Here is a 16,007-nt window from a genome sequence, read left to right as displayed (position 1 = left end):
TATAATTATTTTAACTACTTAATATTTTAATTACTAAATACATTATTATCTAACCGTACTGTTACTGTAATTATGGCTTTGTCATCTGGAATGATAATTAGCATGTTATAGAGAACATTTCTAGTTCATTTTGTAAATGGAATCGATCAGTTGCGGAATCTCTTAATAAAAATCCAAGTTATGTAAAGACAATCCAACAATCCCTTGTGAGATTGTACCACACACTAAAATATAATGCAATATATGGTATACAGCGTTAATATGGACATAGTATTACGAATATAACTAAGGGCAAATTAACTATAAAAACCTAATTAAGGTCAAATAATGAAGGTCCCTATTCATGTGTTTAAAAAATTTTAAGTGAAACTCAATATTCGACCACCAACTAGGTTAACTATATATTATATTATACTACTAATAATATACTATGTATAATAGTGTTTGGGAATGAGATTGATGTGGATAAGACCATTATGTGCAAGAATCAATGAGGAGGAATAAGTTGTGGTGTTTTCCCCATCAAAAATAGGGATAATTATCCACAGTTAAAATACAACTAAATCTAACACATTAAAAACTAACTAGTTAGTAATGATGAAGATTTTTGTATTTGCCCTTTTGGCTTTGTTTATCCCTGGTCTCGATGCTGCTGCTGGGAAATTAGACCTGAAGGATTTGAAGTTTGTCCTTTACGGGAAACACGGTGAAGGTATTTCAGCCGGGAAAAGCACCTGTCCCCTGGGTTCTATTCCTGACAGCATTTTCCTTCACAAGACATTTAAGAAGGGTGACGCTTTCTTCACATGGGTCAAACCAGTTCATAATAAGGTAAATGAAGTTGTCTGTGGATCCCATGAAGTATGGAAGGCAGCTGACGGCGAAGTACTTTTGGACTTACACTTTGTTGGTATACCAAAAGACGATGCCAAGAAGTTTGTACACCTCGAGCTTCTACACAAATTGGGAGGTATATTTCACGTGTTCCTTTTATTCGATGGCACAGCCGCTGCAAAGGCAGTTAGTATGGCTAAATTCATAGCTGGTATTCACGATTTGTCTCTAGAACTCCACAAACTTGAAGGTATTCCAGCACACCATCTCATACATGAACTAGCACTTCATGCGGCCGCCTAAACCAAACCATGTTTAGCAGTTAATATTTAAAGTTTAAACAAATCGTTAAGTATTAGACAACCAGGACTTTTGTTTAATACTGTGCAAAAACACATCAATTTAGTCCTACTTCTATACTATACATATTATATATTAATAGTATAATATATATATGTACAGTGAATAGGATTAGAAGTTTTTAGGGTCAACTTTCCATAATTTGAATTCATGTGTCAGTGGTTGTGTGTTCAGTATTTGTTGGTTTGGATTTGTTGAATTTTTTCTTTTTTCTACAAATTTATTAAAATAATGAAAAAATTTACTTTATTGGTCCAATATTAACTCTTGTTGGTGGTTTCTTCTCCAATTTTTTCAATCCTAAACATACATCAGTATGTCATATCACAAGTTAGTTAGTTATTACGTTGAATATGTATTGGTTTGAGTGAGAGAAGATATTGTGGAATGTTGGATTTGGATAATTTCATGATTTGTATAATGTGATTCAAGATTTTAAAATCATTAATAGTGAAGAAAGTCACAGATTTACCACGTTTTGTACCTCTTCCAGCTCTACCAACTCTGTTTATATACACTTGAGGTGTTAACGGTAAGTCATAATTTACTATCGAATGCACCCCCTTAAAGTTGATACCACGACATAATATATCAGTACACAATAATATCCAAATCTATACAAAATTAAGTGTATAGAGTGACATGTTGGGGATAAGTAGGGAAGGGTAGGGTATAACTAAGTAACTGAGTGCAACTGATATAGACAACTAAGTATTAGTACAATCACTATAAGGAAGTAACTTACTTGTCCGATTCTGAATTTTTGTATGATATTTTGCCGTTGTTTGAGAGTGAGTTGTTTAGTGAATTTTTGAACATTTAAATTCAGCTGTGAGAGTTCATTATATAAATCATTAACCCTGTTAATACTCTGTAAAAACACTAATATAGGCGGTAGCAATTTCCCATCATTTATCAATTGCTTCAATATCAACAATTTACCTACAGATCACATAGTTTACAGTTGATTATATAGTTAGAATTGTGTACCTTTATCATTAGTAACGCAGATTAATTCTTGTTCTACATTACAACAACATACATTTTCTTTTCCTACACACATTTACAACGATATACGACTAAGTAGGATATTATTTAGACACTAGTAGAAGTAGTATCCCCTTTTTTAGGCTCTGAAGGGCCACTATCTACTGAGTTAACTATGTAATGAGATACCTATGGTGATGTGAATTGGATTGTTGAAATGTGATTTGGAGAGTAATAGGACTTCAGATTGTAATGTTGAGCTGAATGAAGCCTTTTGAATACCTTTAAAATCCTTAATCAGGTTCATTATATACTCAATATTCTCACCATACCCTTCCTCCAGTAACTTATCACACTCATCCAACACCAAACACTTCAATCCCCTCATTAAGTCCTAACTATTATTATCACTATGTTAAATATTAATAATACAGTTTTCAACGCGTTGTTGTGTAGTAGAGTGTAGAGAGTGAGTGGAGTAGTGATTGCGATAGAGAAGTTAAATTCAGTCATATTCTTTTCAAGTGCTTTAATACTAAAAATTTCACCACCTAAACCAATAAATTATTTATTATGTTACCGGTTAGGTATATGAATTCTGATTTCACCTGTTGCACTAACTCTACAGTAGGTACAATTATTATCACACTCAAGCTATCCTCCAGATTCTACACAATCAAATGAGATAATTAAGTCTCGAGTTACTTTGAGTAAAATCGGTGTTAAGTATGATAAAGTTTTCCCTGAACCAGTAGGTGCTACTGCTACCACATCATTCCCCTTCATCATTATCGGTATTACCTATAAAAATTTTTACTATAACACTTAAATAACAGTAATATAAGCGTAAATAAGTGTCCAGGAAAGATATATAACTGAGTAACTAGTGCAGGTATAGAAAACTGAGTGCCGTTGGACCAAGATCCGTAACGCAGTAACTCACATATCTCTGAATTGGTGTTGTTTTATCAAAATTAAGTTTAGAATTAATTGATTTTGAGATAACTTTGGCCCTTTCACTGATTTTGTCGTCAGTAGTTAAGGAATCCAATGCTGAAAAAGTATCTAACGGACTATAATCATTAAAATCTTCTCCTGAAGAGTTAACTACACTAAAATCCTCATCAAAAACACCGGAATCCGATTCCTTGTCTCCATCTCGAAAAACGAAAATACCCGAAGAAGGTCCATTTTTAAAATTCGTACCCCTCACCAACTTCTTGAATATCTTATCCATAATTTATTTTACAATATTAAAATATTATTTTATTTTACAAATTATATACAAAAAAATTTTTTATTTTACAATTTATATATACTAAATATTATATATTGTGAAGTATAAAAATAATTTGATAAATTAATGGTAAAGTCGTAGTGATTTATCGAGGCAGGTGGTGAGGAGGAACTTGGAGAGAGGTCCAAATTCAAGGTCTGTGACATTTGCAGTATGTCCTTCAAGTGTGTGAACCAACTCGAATTTGCTCTTATCCTTCATGTAAAACACTTCCACCTTCGTACTAGCAACTCCCATATACAATCCTACAAAATAATATACAGTGTTCCAGTTAACTATGTAAATACATGACTAAGTATGTAAAGTCCCCCGGAAGAATAACTAAGTAACTGTGTAGTAGTAAGAACAGTACCGGAATGATCAAATTTAACTTTGGTTGGATTAACATTGCAAGAAAAAGTATTAATAACACTTTGTTTTCTTAAATCCCATAACATAACTTCACCAGCCGCCGAGACACTCGCCAAGTAATATCCATTCTCATTAAAATCCATATCCACCCACTCGCTTACACTATTACCATTACTCATAGTATTAGCAAGCGGTTCCTTGGGTTGTGCGTCACGGATATCCCAAACTTGCAGTGTCCCGTTAGTGGCTGCACCGATACATACGAGACCGTCAGGATGTATTTTAAGCGAATTGCACTTTGGTAAATCTCTATGCATTTTAATTACTTTACCAGAGTCGATATCACAGAGACCCCAAACACCATCCGATGCTAATGATAATACATATTCACCACTGGGATGGAGTGATAAAGTTTTGACAGGGGATCTATGATGCTTTAAGACGTATGTACACTTGAACTCAGTTTCAAAGTCACGCCAAACTCTAACAGTTGTGTCATCAGATCCTACAACATACTATACAGTGTTCCAGTTAACTGTGTAAAATGTGTATATAAGGTCCCCAGAGATTGTACTATCAGGGAATAAATTTGATTGACTAGCTCCCTAACGTACCTGACAAAACAATATTTTCCATTGGATGTGTGACAAGTGTATTAACAGGTTTCATATGTCCATTTAAAGAATTAAGAGTCTTCTTATTTTGTAAATCGAAGTAAACAACACTGCCATCGTTACCACCAGTAAAACAATAACTGCCCTCTATACCCTGGGAATTCTTACTCTTATCCAAGGCTACGCAGAGTACTCCAGGCTTAGTCGAGGAGTGTAATCTAAATTCCCCAGCGCATTTAAACTTTGTAAATGCATCACTCGGGACATATCCACTCAAATCTCTCTTCTTTCTCTCAGCCAATAATACCTTCGAGAAATCCTGCAACCTCACCAATGTATCCTTATCAAACTCTAAAAAACACAGTTAACACCGGATAACTACCGGTAGTATTAGCATATGTTAACTCATAATAAAACATTAACTATCTGACTAGTTGTAAAACCTGTTTCTAAGGAGTTTGGATCATAATTGGATCTGAATTGTAGTAATTGTTGTTTCAGTGACTCAACTTCTTGTAAAGCTGTGTCACGTTGTTTAATAAGTCTAGCAATTACTCTTGTTGCCGCGTCATGTTGGTATAGTGAATAACTTAACTGTTTTCTTACTTCATCCACATGTGATCTCATGTTATGAGTCTCCAACGCCAAAGCGTCCCATTCCGATTGTAATAGCGAGAGTAATCCAGGTATACTCGAGGCCGTTACTGGTCTAGGCTTCGTTACCACATCAGCTACACACAATTATTAGGGATAAGAATAAGTATAGAGCTATAGTTAAGGGTATAAATGGGTCATCCAGGAGTGGGTTGTCAGGGCCAGGTCAAGCACATAGCTATAGCAATAAGTATAAAGTATATTAAAAAATCGAATCGTAGATATATTTTAAATAGTTTTAAGAGTATTCTAAAGTTATAAATAGGGAATTTTATATTTATTTTGTTAATTTAAGGGAAGGTTCTAGAATTTTTTATCCCAGAAATCTAGTTTATTTAACTCAATTTAGGATAATTTAGAATTATGTAAGTTAATTTAAGGTTAATTTGTGGTAATAATTTGAAATTTTCTGTCTAATAGATAAATAAAACTGTATAATAACACCTCAAGTGAACCTGAGGATGCATAAAGAACCCAAATTTTCTATAGCTAAAACTGACTTTTTTTCTTAAATAAAAGTAGTTTGATGTCTAAAATGATGTTTGGAATGATTTGGGATTAATTAATTTAATTTTCACAATAGTCGAAAATTTTCGATTTTTTTCAAAACCTAATTGTCACTTTTGGGTCCGGGCCAAAATCGAAAATTTTCAAATTCCAAAATCTCAACCCAAATCAACAGATTTAACATTGTTAAGCATCAGAAAATTATTATAAAGTGAAAAGTAACTATGTACGAAGAGTAACTGAACCCTAAACTATACTACTAACTACTGTATAGCTATTGGCTTGACATGGCCCAAATAATCAAATCCCGGGGGACTGGGACTCTATCTAAAGACCCTCTGATAAAAAACATGTAGGTATAACTAAGGTTAATGACTAGAACCTAAATTTAGTTAAAACATACTTTTAATGGTGATTAAATCTTGAAGTGTCAGTGGTTCTCCAGTGGCAGGGCAGACTGGCGATTCTTCTAAGTGTTTCTCAATTAATCTTCGTTCAAATATGTAACCGGTTTTACTTAAACAAGGCTCCTGTGGCTGGACGCCACTAATTGTACATAAAAACGTCATTTCAAAAGAAATTTATATTATTACAAAATTTATCCAATTTACTTCAAATTTATTATATTACAAAAAATAAATACTTCAAAGTATAACAATTTAAGAAAAGAATTAATTAAATTTAGTTGAGAAATTTGAGGTATTTACAAGTGATTCCCCACAGCTTTAAATCTAGTAATTCTCTCTAAAAATTACCTTAATTCATTCTAAAATTATGAAATTTAACATTTTAAAATATAATTTTTGTTAATTATGTAAAAAAATTTTATATTTTTAGGTGTAAAAATTGGATTCTGTCTAACCTTTTTTTACTCCTTTACACATACATATAAGTAATTATTTACAGTTCTTTTGGTATTATTTTGGGTAAATTTTAACTTTTAAAAAATTTTCAAAATTTTAATTTTTTGAGTCAATTTTACATTTTTAATTTTGAACTTGCACCTTCAATTCTCAACTTAAGATTCCGATTTTTCCCCTTATCTCACAATATAATTTAACTTTTTATTTACATTTAATTGATTTAATCATTTTTAATATTTGAGTTAATTTATTTAATTTTACAGTTATTTTTTTTGACTCTTTTGACACTAAAAATGAATTCTACACAAAGTAATATATTAACACAAATTATATTACTCAGTTAATAATAATGGAGAGTATATCAGATAATATAAAGAGTATAATAGAGTGTGTAGGTATGGTTGGTGAGAATGTGACGATGCCATTGAATGTGTACTGTTCACTAGTGAAATGTGCACTTCAAAATTCAACTTTAGGTCTCACTTCTCTTCTACCTCGTGATCCCAAATACTCTGGTACCTTTTTTAATTCTGAGATAAAGAATACTATTGACTCGTTACTACGTATCTCTAATGCTGAGACTGAGAAGATGACAAAAATGCCAATGCCCCCGGAGATTAAAAAAGGTCACTTGGAAGGTGAACTTAAGGACTCACTTGATAGAGTTAAATCCGAGCTACTTCAACATTACTCATTCTACTATAATCTTGAAGAATACGATATTCCAACCAGACTAAACCTATTATCGCAACATACCACTCAAGATAACACAGGTAGTAGTTACTCCCGTTATTCAAGACCCAGTTATTTATATTTTTTCAACCTATTGATATTTATTTACAATTTGTAATTATTTATTGATAATTTTATCCAAATTATCTCCAACTGGATGTGAATATTGTATTAGAGAATGATTATAAGAAATATTTGAAGGAGTATAAAGTGAGTGATGGAGTAATGGATATGGTGGAGAATTTGAAGAACAATTTTGAAAATATTAATGAAAGAATTAAATTATTAGAACATGAACTTGAAAATGAAATTTCAGATCCCAATACCAGAGAATATCAATATAACAACACAAATTCATATGTAAACAACCATTTACTTATTTATTTACTTGGTTAATAATGTTGATAGGCTGTTGAATGGGATGAGTTGGAGAATATGAAGGAGCATGTGAGGAATTTGTACGGTAATTTGCATAATCAGGCGAAGGTGAATCAGAAGAAAATTGATGTGTTACAAAAGAAATTACAAACATTTAAAGCACACACAAGATTAATAAATCAAAGAGATCCAAAAGATAAACGAAATGCCAACTAATTTAACAAATATCAATATAATTTATTTATTATATGTGTACTGAGGACCGGAATAGTTTGCCAATAGTTAATAAGAATGTAGGTAATGTTATATAAATAATAGTATGGATCAAAGTTGAGATATAGAAGAGAATCAGAAGACTTAAAGTATAAAGATGTAGGATATGGACCAGACACATAACTCCACACACACATACCATCAAACAACAATTGAGAACACTCACTACCTAACAAATATAACAGACAGTCACGATTCGGATACTCAAGAACCTCACACTCCATAGGAATAGACTTACTAGGATCAACAGGATCACAGGTACACAACCTCAGATGCCTATGGAACACACTGGTTACTTGACCAGACACAACAGGTTCCACAACAGGAGCAGAAGCTCTGACTACTAGTTCTACAGGCTTGGTAACAGGTTCAGCAGGCTTAGTTACTACAGGTTCTGCTTTGGGTTCTAGTTTCTTTAGTTCTCCATTCTGGTTTTTTACAAAAAACCTATTCGATACAAGTCCCAGCGAGAATGTTATTATGTCCTCGAACTTCTTATCATCTGTACATCTCCATACCACTTCATCTCCCAACTTTACCATCTCACACCTAACTCCCGTATTGAACATGTGACTAAATGAAAGATCAGACAGGGTGATATTGTACTCACTCCTTTTGATCTCCCGATCACTCTCACCGTAGAACCTCAGTTTCTTAACATCACACTTTTCACAGGTAACGTCACTCCATGATCCACCCGAGGGTTTTTTGAACACTGCGAAAGTCTCATCCTCCAGTAATATGACCAAAAATCGATCCTTATTACTGAATAATTTGGTCCTGACCATAGTACCAGACACACCATCCGACTCCCAAATCACAGTTTGTTTCTCAGATACCTTTTCAAACACACAGTCATCCTTCCCATTGAAAGTCTTAATATAATTGGCCTCAGTGAAATCAAACTGATCTGTACCCTTGTTCCCCTCAATATCGAGAGCAATTGACTTGTCAGGAGGCACAGCTTTACGAATAGGAGTGGGCCTAGTCCCGGTAGGTTCTTCAGCCTCTTCTTCAGCCTTCTTTTCTATCTTCTTTACATCTCCAGAGTCGTTCTTAATAAAGAAATTGTTTGATGCAAGACCCAGTGAAAATACCGATATCTCTCCAAAATCCGTATGATCATCATAGTTATAAACAACATCTTCACTCAGTTTTACTTTCTTACAATTGACTCCGGTATTGAATGTGTGACAAAATGACATATCGACTATAGTTATATCGTAGTCTGTCGTCTTCAACGGAGCGTCACCATCACCCAGGAATTTTAGCTTAGTCACGTCATGCCTTTCAGAAGTGATATCAGTCCAATTCTCATCAGAGTAACGGAACAATGTGAATAAATTGTTACTCTGTAAAACTACCAGATATTTCAAACCCTTGGAAATCTTAGTCCTCACCAACACTCCAAACACATTACTTTTGGATTCCCAAATGACACCAGTACCCTGTAAAATTTTGTTGAACATACATCCAGATTTCGAAGCGTATGTGACGACTCCATTCTCGTCCTTGTAATCAATCTCACTGGTCGTCTGTTTCTTCTCAATATCGAGAGCGACCTTAGTAACCTTGGGGGTTGGTTTGGTAGGGGCTGCCGCTGGAGCTTTAATTTCAGGTGGTGATACAGCAGTTATCTTGGCTGGGGTAACAGATGGTTTAAATTCCAGTTTCTTAAATTCAGACTGGTTATTAACGGCAAAGAAATTGTTGGAAAGAAGGCCGAGGTATAAGTTCTTGATTGTTGAACACTCAGGATCATCAGTATGTTTCCATAAATCGTCTTCTCCAAGTTTGATCTTCCTACAGATAACTCCATCATTGAATTTGAATCCGAAGGAGTAACGAATTATCGTAACTGTGTAGTCACTAGGATTTATAACTGTGTCATTGTCACCATAGAACCTGAGTTTAGTAACGTCATGCCTCTGACTGGTGATGTCAGACCATTTGCCAGACAACTCATGGAATAATTTGAACGAATTGTTACTAAGTAGGATTACAAGGAATTTTTCACCACTAGTCTTAGTAGTGACTAACGTTCCAGAAATGCCACCTTTTGAATCCCAGATAACAGTAGTACCCTGAGTAACCTTACTAAAAGCATGGTCAGGCATCGGTATGAATATAAGACTACCACCACTTTTAGAATACTCAAACTCACTCGTAGACTGAGTATTATAGATATCAAGAGTAACAAGACTAGTATATGTAGTCGAAAGAGGCGTTTCCTCGACGGAAGTCTCCACTACAGGTGTTCTAACAGGAATTGCGACACTCATTTTTGTGGGAGTTACTTCCTTTGACTGATCTTTAAGATTTGTGACACTGAATGAGTTTTTACGGAGATCGAGATAGAGGCCCTTAGGATACCCAAACTCAGTGTCTTCAGTGTGGTTCCAAAGTAACATATCCTTATCAATGATCATTACACACCTGACATCATTCTTGAACTCAAAACCATATCTACACTCAAATACTATCGGATCATAGTCCGCCCTAGTGAGTTCATGATATTGGGATGTACCGTCCTCCAAAGAGAACAGCCTTACCCCGGTGAAATTATGTTTATTTTGAGTTATGTCTTGCCAGGGTTGACCCTGGCCGCTCTTGGTAAGAAGTACATACTTTCCACTCTCCAACAGAATGGATATATGTTTCACATCCTTGCCAGAGCCCATCAACACTACTTTGAGGCCATAATCCCTATCTTTCGCATCCCAGATCCTAAGCCCTTTCTTCACAATCCTAGTGATCTTCAAATTGGCCTTGGGATTGAAGTGGCCGAATCCTCTGGTGGACCTATAATCAAACAGATCACTATTCGAATTGGTGTTGATATCAAGAACAAAACCAGTTTTTGAGATCCAATTAGTTCCTACCCTATGGGAGTGTATAACTTTATCATTATTGAGGAATATGTTAAAGTTATTAATACTTGACTCTACACCATAGACTATGACCTTGGTCGAACACTGGTCGTCAGTTTTTGCATCCCAAAAAGTATTACCTCCAGTACATCCACTGAGGATTACTTGGCTAAATAAGAATCCAGGCTTTGCAGTAAAAGTCCTCCTCTCACCATCATGGTTAAAGTCAAACCCAATGGTGCTGGAGGTCTTACCCAGGTCAAGGGTTATTTTGTTAGAAGCCGGGAGCCATCCACCATAAGGACCCTTTTCGAAGTGTAAGATCTTACCGTCCATCAAGTATACACTTGCGTTTTTGGCACTTCTATCAGTGAAAACCTTGGATGCATACTTGGTAGGATCTTTGGTTTCCCAGATAACATTATCCGCTTTGATCCGGCAAAACATTGAATTACCCTTGGCGGTGAAGATCTTAATATTTCTGTGATAATCGACAGTGTAATCGTAGTCATCAGTACTGACGTTCCAGTTGATGTCGAGTGTTACGAGTCGGCTAGAAGGAGCTGCCTTAGGAGTTGCTACGGCAGATGTAACTGGGGTCAGTTTTGCTTGAGCAGTAGGGGCAAATTGAGCCTGAGATGGAGTTGTAGCTACCTTTGGTTGAGCTGGAGTTGGAGCTGGAGTAGCTTTAGCTGGTTGACTAACAGGTGTTGATGCTGGAGCTGCCTTGGCTGGAGTAACACCAGGCTTTCCAGATTTAGGCTCTGGACCTTTGGCTGGTGAAGGTGTTGTAGTCGGAGATGTTGCAGGAGTTGCTTTAGCTCCAGTAGCTGGGCTTGTCTTAGCTTGAGCTCCCTGTTGAGTTGATGCCGAAGTTACTTTTGCCTGAGTTGCAGATGCACTCGACACAGGAGTTCCCCTGGATTGACCTGTAGCAGAACTAGTTGCATTTGTTGCAGATGCACTTGATTGTTGTTGCGATGCATTTTTTGCTGGCTGACTTCCTTGACCTACACTACTACCAAATTATGTTTTACGTTCCCTATACCAAATTAAATCTGATCCTAAATATCCTATTCCTCAATTATAAAATATTCAATAAACCAAAAATAACTAAATATAAAATAGTGTATACGATATAAGTTTATTAATGCGATGTTAAATCATATATAAGAGCTCATTTGCCTGGTGTTTGTTCTCCACGCCTTCAGTTATCAAAGGATATAACGGCACCAAAGCATCCTGATGTCCCAAATATAAATTGTTATATACTCTCCAATACGCCTCACGTACCTAGACACCAAGTTAAAGGTTAATTAATACTATAAATTTAGTTAAATAACTGTAAAACTAAGTAGAGCAATTAAGTCCCCCGTAGGGATGTGCAAGCTCCGTAACGCAGTACCCTTCTGGCTGGATGGAAAAGTCCTTGAATTGTATAATAGAAAATAACTGAGGGCCCTAATGAAACTCTAAACCCATCAAGAGCATCAAACACAGACTGTGTAAGATGAGGACTTGTCTCAAATATGTTAGGCCACACATAATTTAACAGATGTATAAGTGCATCTTCACAATTGAGACCAAACACACCCAAGGCCAAATATTTACAAGTCCAAGCGGCAGTTTGACGGTGTACCAAATCACGGCACATCAATGCATCTTCCAATAATGGCACAATACTGTATATATAATCTTTCGACATCTCTCCTAAAAATTAATTTATGTTATTTCTGGGCTTAAGTAACTAAGGGGATAATAACTAAGTAGTGAGTAACTAGCTTAGTAAACTAAGTCCACAGTTAGCAAGCACCGTAACGGATACCTATATATTCAAACATGAAGCACAATGATTTTAAAATTCCAGTTTGTATATTTTGGTCTGGAATTTTATATTCATTCATCATGGCAGGTAGGACGGAATATGGTAAACAGGTTTCGGCAACAATTGCAATTGCGATGGTAGTGCAAATTCTCAATTGTCTTTCCTGGACTTTTAAATGGTTTAACAGAGTTGATAAAACGTCATGTGGTCCAATACATCGTGCAATGTAGCCAAATGTGTTCACAGTTGCACGACGAATGCTCTTCTTGTTTGCCCTTAAAAGGTCAATCAGGTCAAAGCATATCCTATCCCATTCCTTGGGTGACACCAAATCGCCACCTCGATCTGCTATTCTCCCAATCAACTCAATCACATTCTCTTGCACCTTTTCATGTCTATTCTTCAGAATCGGCGTCAAACGAGGCAGCAGATCTTTAATAGGTGGAGTTATTTCTGTTGTTCCAACCACATTCACAATACTCTTCAATGCACATAATATGCTTCCCAGTACTTCTGGATACTCCTCACCTACACAATTATAGACACAGTTCTATAAATATCTATATAACTATTGTATAACTAAGTAAAATGGCCCAGGCCGGATATAACTGAGTAACAGTAAAGAATAATATAAATAAGGTCCCCGAGGGGTGCACAATCACCGTAAAGCAGTACCCAGATATTCGTACAAATATAATGACAAATGATTTAACATTTGTAATTCATCGCAAACTTTCATGACTGGCGCCATTTTCGATATTAAATCAGCAGCTTGTTGTCTTGTTCTAGCGGACTGAGTACCCAATCTCCACCTTATCAGACCTGTAATCTGGGGTAAATAAGGCTTAACTCTGGCTCCTAGCACGTGAATTAATGTTCCAAATGAATCTAACAAAACACCAGAATCCTCATTTACTTGTTCCTGAAATGCATATAACATTCCATCAATTAACAATTCTTCAAGTCGTGTGCTGATTTCCAAAATATCTGAACTGATCACTGAGTTCCCAGTAGTTCTTATATTTGTGATTAAAATGGCTTCAATACACTGTGCCACCATGCGTCTGAATGGTTCTGAGGGATCCTTCAAATCTTCTACCAGCTTCTCCAAAATTGCTGAAGTGCCGACTTTCTGAGCTATCTCTACTGTAGTCTCAATTAATAAGTCAGAATTCTTCTTATCAAGTGAATTCCTCACTATCCAAAACTTCGAGAAAAAAGGACCCAAAAGGTCAGATTTAATATATTCTGCTGTAACACCTTCAGTTGACACACACTGGCGAACCACCTTCAGCACTATCGCCTTCATCTCCTCGTCTGGCGTGTTAAACTCGTTTATCAATATTAGCATAACTTCTCTAGTATAATAATTTGCATAGTAAGGGTCCATCAACGGTATTATATTTCCTACAACATTTTACAAAGAAAAGGGTGACTACGAGTAACTAGTTTAATATTTAAATAGTGTTAAATAACTAAAAAAATAGTGTAAATGATAAAACAAGGGCCCGCAGATTGTGGCGGGAATAGCCCAGAGTAAGGCAGTACCAATAGCTTTGAGAAATGAAGCGAGATTTTTTCCTTTATATTCAGTAATTCCCTTCCAAAGCGGTCTCAAAACTGGATCAAAAGCTTCAATACCGTATGGAGCTGAGGACTCAGCAAGGGCAGCCAGAGCCAATGCTGTGATTGTCCTCACCTTCTGATGCTCATCGTTCAATCCGTGCTTTATTATATCTATCAACTGCTTCAAATATGGTAATACTCCACATCCAATTAATAAACTTATTTGCTGTATTATCTTTATTCCTATACATGATTTTATAGTATTCAGATATACGGATAACTAAATACCAACTAGATAGTAGAGTACAGTCTCCGTAACACACCTGTATGTCTAGCTTGCCAAGATTTTTTCGATTGACAAACAGCTTTTAAAAATAAAATTAGAGAAGAAACGCCCATTGAAGATGCAACAACTGCAAAAGCTCTGGCAGTAGTGTTCCTAACATATTCATCTGGGTGATCAATATCAGGTCTCATAACACCAATCATAGTTGCCAATCCAGCAGCTTTACTTAAATTTGATATGATTTCTCTACCCTCAACTCTGGCATAATAATCTTCATCAATCAACAGGGGCTCAATTACCACCAAAATCTTATGCACATATGGACGTACCGAATCTCTCAATTTAAACAATATTCTATCAATTACCTTAACCATTAAATGACGTTCCTGGTCCTGTAATGTGGACTGCATCATCAGGGGTAAAATCTGATTAAAAAGTGGTCCTGGGCCAAATTCCTTAGCCTTACTCGCCAGTAATCTTAATGCTTGTCTTCGGTGCGGTGGCGTACCATTCTTAACCTTCAACAACAAGGCTAAAATCCTACGCTCAGTAATTTCATCTGATGTCAAATCATCTTCAGTTGAGTCATCGAATAATTTACTGAAGAAATGCTGGTCTTCAGCTTTAATTTCGACGTCCTGTAAAATGCTCGGAGTACCTGGAATATCATACGGTTTTCTCACATCTTCTGGGATTGTAAAGTGTGGTGTAACAGTGCCATAAGTGTATGAACTTGGTTTTCTATACGGCTGATAGTCTGGTGGAGGCAACACTATCTCATACCCCTCAATTGGTAACAATTCATCCAACTCCTCATCTGTTAAATACCTATTCCTATCCTCATAACTGGTTGTAATATTAAACTTCAGCATGCTCTCTGGTACTACAATTTGCGGTGTCATTGGTGTTGCCATTCCGTACATTCCTGTATGAGCCATTGGAGTCTGTTGCTCCATCATCGGTGTTTTATCCCATCTACTCACTTTCTTTTTCTCCAACATGTCAAATGAACCATCAAACGGTGTGGCACCATCCATTGTACCATCAAATGCCGGTGTTTGAGCTTCTAAAACATAGTTTATAAACCAGTAACAAATTTATATAATAATATAGAAATAATTTAAATAAATAGTATAGTATAAATGACTGTAATAATAGTTGTGGTACCTCCAACATCGTCTGTATCCCATCGATCTCTTTGTGTTCTCCTTTTAGATCTTCTAGTTTCTTCAATAGCCTCTTCAACTTCTTTAGTCATCCCATGTTTACTAATGTGTTTACTAATTTCATTTCTCTGTCGTGAAATCTCAGTTTCCTTCATCACGTCGGCGAACGTACGCTCCTCAGGAAGAGGAGTCTTCCCAGAAAAAGGATCATACCTCTCGGGGGATAACCTCTGCCTTAATCGTTGTCTTCTATAATCATCCTCCCTCTCATATATACTCTTACCCTTAGTGACACGGGATTCGGTGGTTTCTTCGTCAGAATCACTCTCAGACATTATTAATCAATGATTAACTCCATAAAATTGTTTATTGATTTTAAAAAAATTAATTTTAAATAAATTAAAAGTAAAATCGTACCCCATGGGAATCTGATCCAAATATTCT

At 35.7% G+C, this 16,007-nt stretch overlaps 6 protein-coding genes across 6 annotated transcripts; 2 read left to right on the top strand and 4 right to left on the bottom strand.

The window, feature by feature from the left end:
- Positions 1-594: 594 nt before the first annotated feature.
- Positions 595-1,137, top strand: TpMuguga_03g00217 (uncharacterized protein; the record flags this gene model as incomplete). The annotated part of the gene is made up of 1 exon (XM_758142.1): positions 595-1,137. One exon carries the CDS (start codon positions 595-597, stop codon positions 1,135-1,137), a length of 543 nt encoding a protein of 180 aa, XP_763235.1.
- ddx52 (DEAD/DEAH box helicase family protein) lies at positions 1,113-3,437 on the bottom strand. The gene is made up of 10 exons (XM_061305651.1): positions 3,125-3,437; positions 2,887-2,982; positions 2,762-2,849; positions 2,614-2,732; positions 2,371-2,575; positions 2,185-2,247; positions 1,940-2,136; positions 1,541-1,808; positions 1,440-1,494; positions 1,113-1,406 (listed from the first exon to the last, which is right to left on the bottom strand). The coding sequence occupies exons 1-10, from the start codon at positions 3,416-3,418 to the stop codon at positions 1,343-1,345; spliced, it is 1,449 nt and encodes a 482-aa protein (XP_061160984.1). The 5' UTR covers positions 3,419-3,437; the 3' UTR covers positions 1,113-1,342.
- A 76-nt stretch (positions 3,438-3,513) lies between these two features.
- Prpf19 (uncharacterized protein) lies at positions 3,514-6,303 on the bottom strand. The gene is made up of 5 exons (XM_758140.2): positions 6,008-6,303; positions 4,887-5,174; positions 4,444-4,794; positions 3,831-4,334; positions 3,514-3,723 (listed from the first exon to the last, which is right to left on the bottom strand). Exons 1-5 carry the CDS (start codon positions 6,171-6,173, stop codon positions 3,542-3,544), a joined length of 1,491 nt encoding a protein of 496 aa, XP_763233.1. The 5' UTR covers positions 6,174-6,303; the 3' UTR covers positions 3,514-3,541.
- Positions 6,304-6,393: 90 nt separating this feature from the next.
- Positions 6,394-7,824, top strand: TpMuguga_03g00214 (uncharacterized protein). Its single transcript, XM_061305650.1, has 3 exons — positions 6,394-7,240; positions 7,375-7,559; positions 7,608-7,824. The coding sequence occupies exons 1-3, from the start codon at positions 6,817-6,819 to the stop codon at positions 7,791-7,793; spliced, it is 795 nt and encodes a 264-aa protein (XP_061160983.1). The 5' UTR covers positions 6,394-6,816; the 3' UTR covers positions 7,794-7,824.
- On the bottom strand, positions 7,805-11,167 carry TpMuguga_03g00213 (uncharacterized protein; the record flags this gene model as incomplete). Its single annotated transcript, XM_758138.1, has 1 exon — positions 7,805-11,167. One exon carries the CDS (start codon positions 11,165-11,167, stop codon positions 7,805-7,807), a length of 3,363 nt encoding a protein of 1,120 aa, XP_763231.1.
- A 683-nt stretch (positions 11,168-11,850) lies between these two features.
- On the bottom strand, positions 11,851-15,981 carry sf3b1 (Splicing factor 3B subunit 1 family protein). Its single transcript, XM_758137.2, has 7 exons — positions 15,565-15,981; positions 14,435-15,463; positions 14,094-14,354; positions 13,221-13,952; positions 12,546-13,073; positions 12,126-12,430; positions 11,851-12,013 (listed from the first exon to the last, which is right to left on the bottom strand). The coding sequence occupies exons 1-7, from the start codon at positions 15,896-15,898 to the stop codon at positions 11,879-11,881; spliced, it is 3,324 nt and encodes a 1,107-aa protein (XP_763230.1). The 5' UTR covers positions 15,899-15,981; the 3' UTR covers positions 11,851-11,878.
- Positions 15,982-16,007: the final 26 nt, after the last annotated feature.

This window comes from Theileria parva (assembly GCF_000165365.1).
Source record: "Theileria parva strain Muguga chromosome 3 map unlocalized ctg_530, whole genome shotgun sequence".
Taxonomy (NCBI): domain Eukaryota; phylum Apicomplexa; class Aconoidasida; order Piroplasmida; family Theileriidae; genus Theileria; species Theileria parva.
This window is presented reverse-complemented; position numbering and strand designations above follow the sequence as displayed.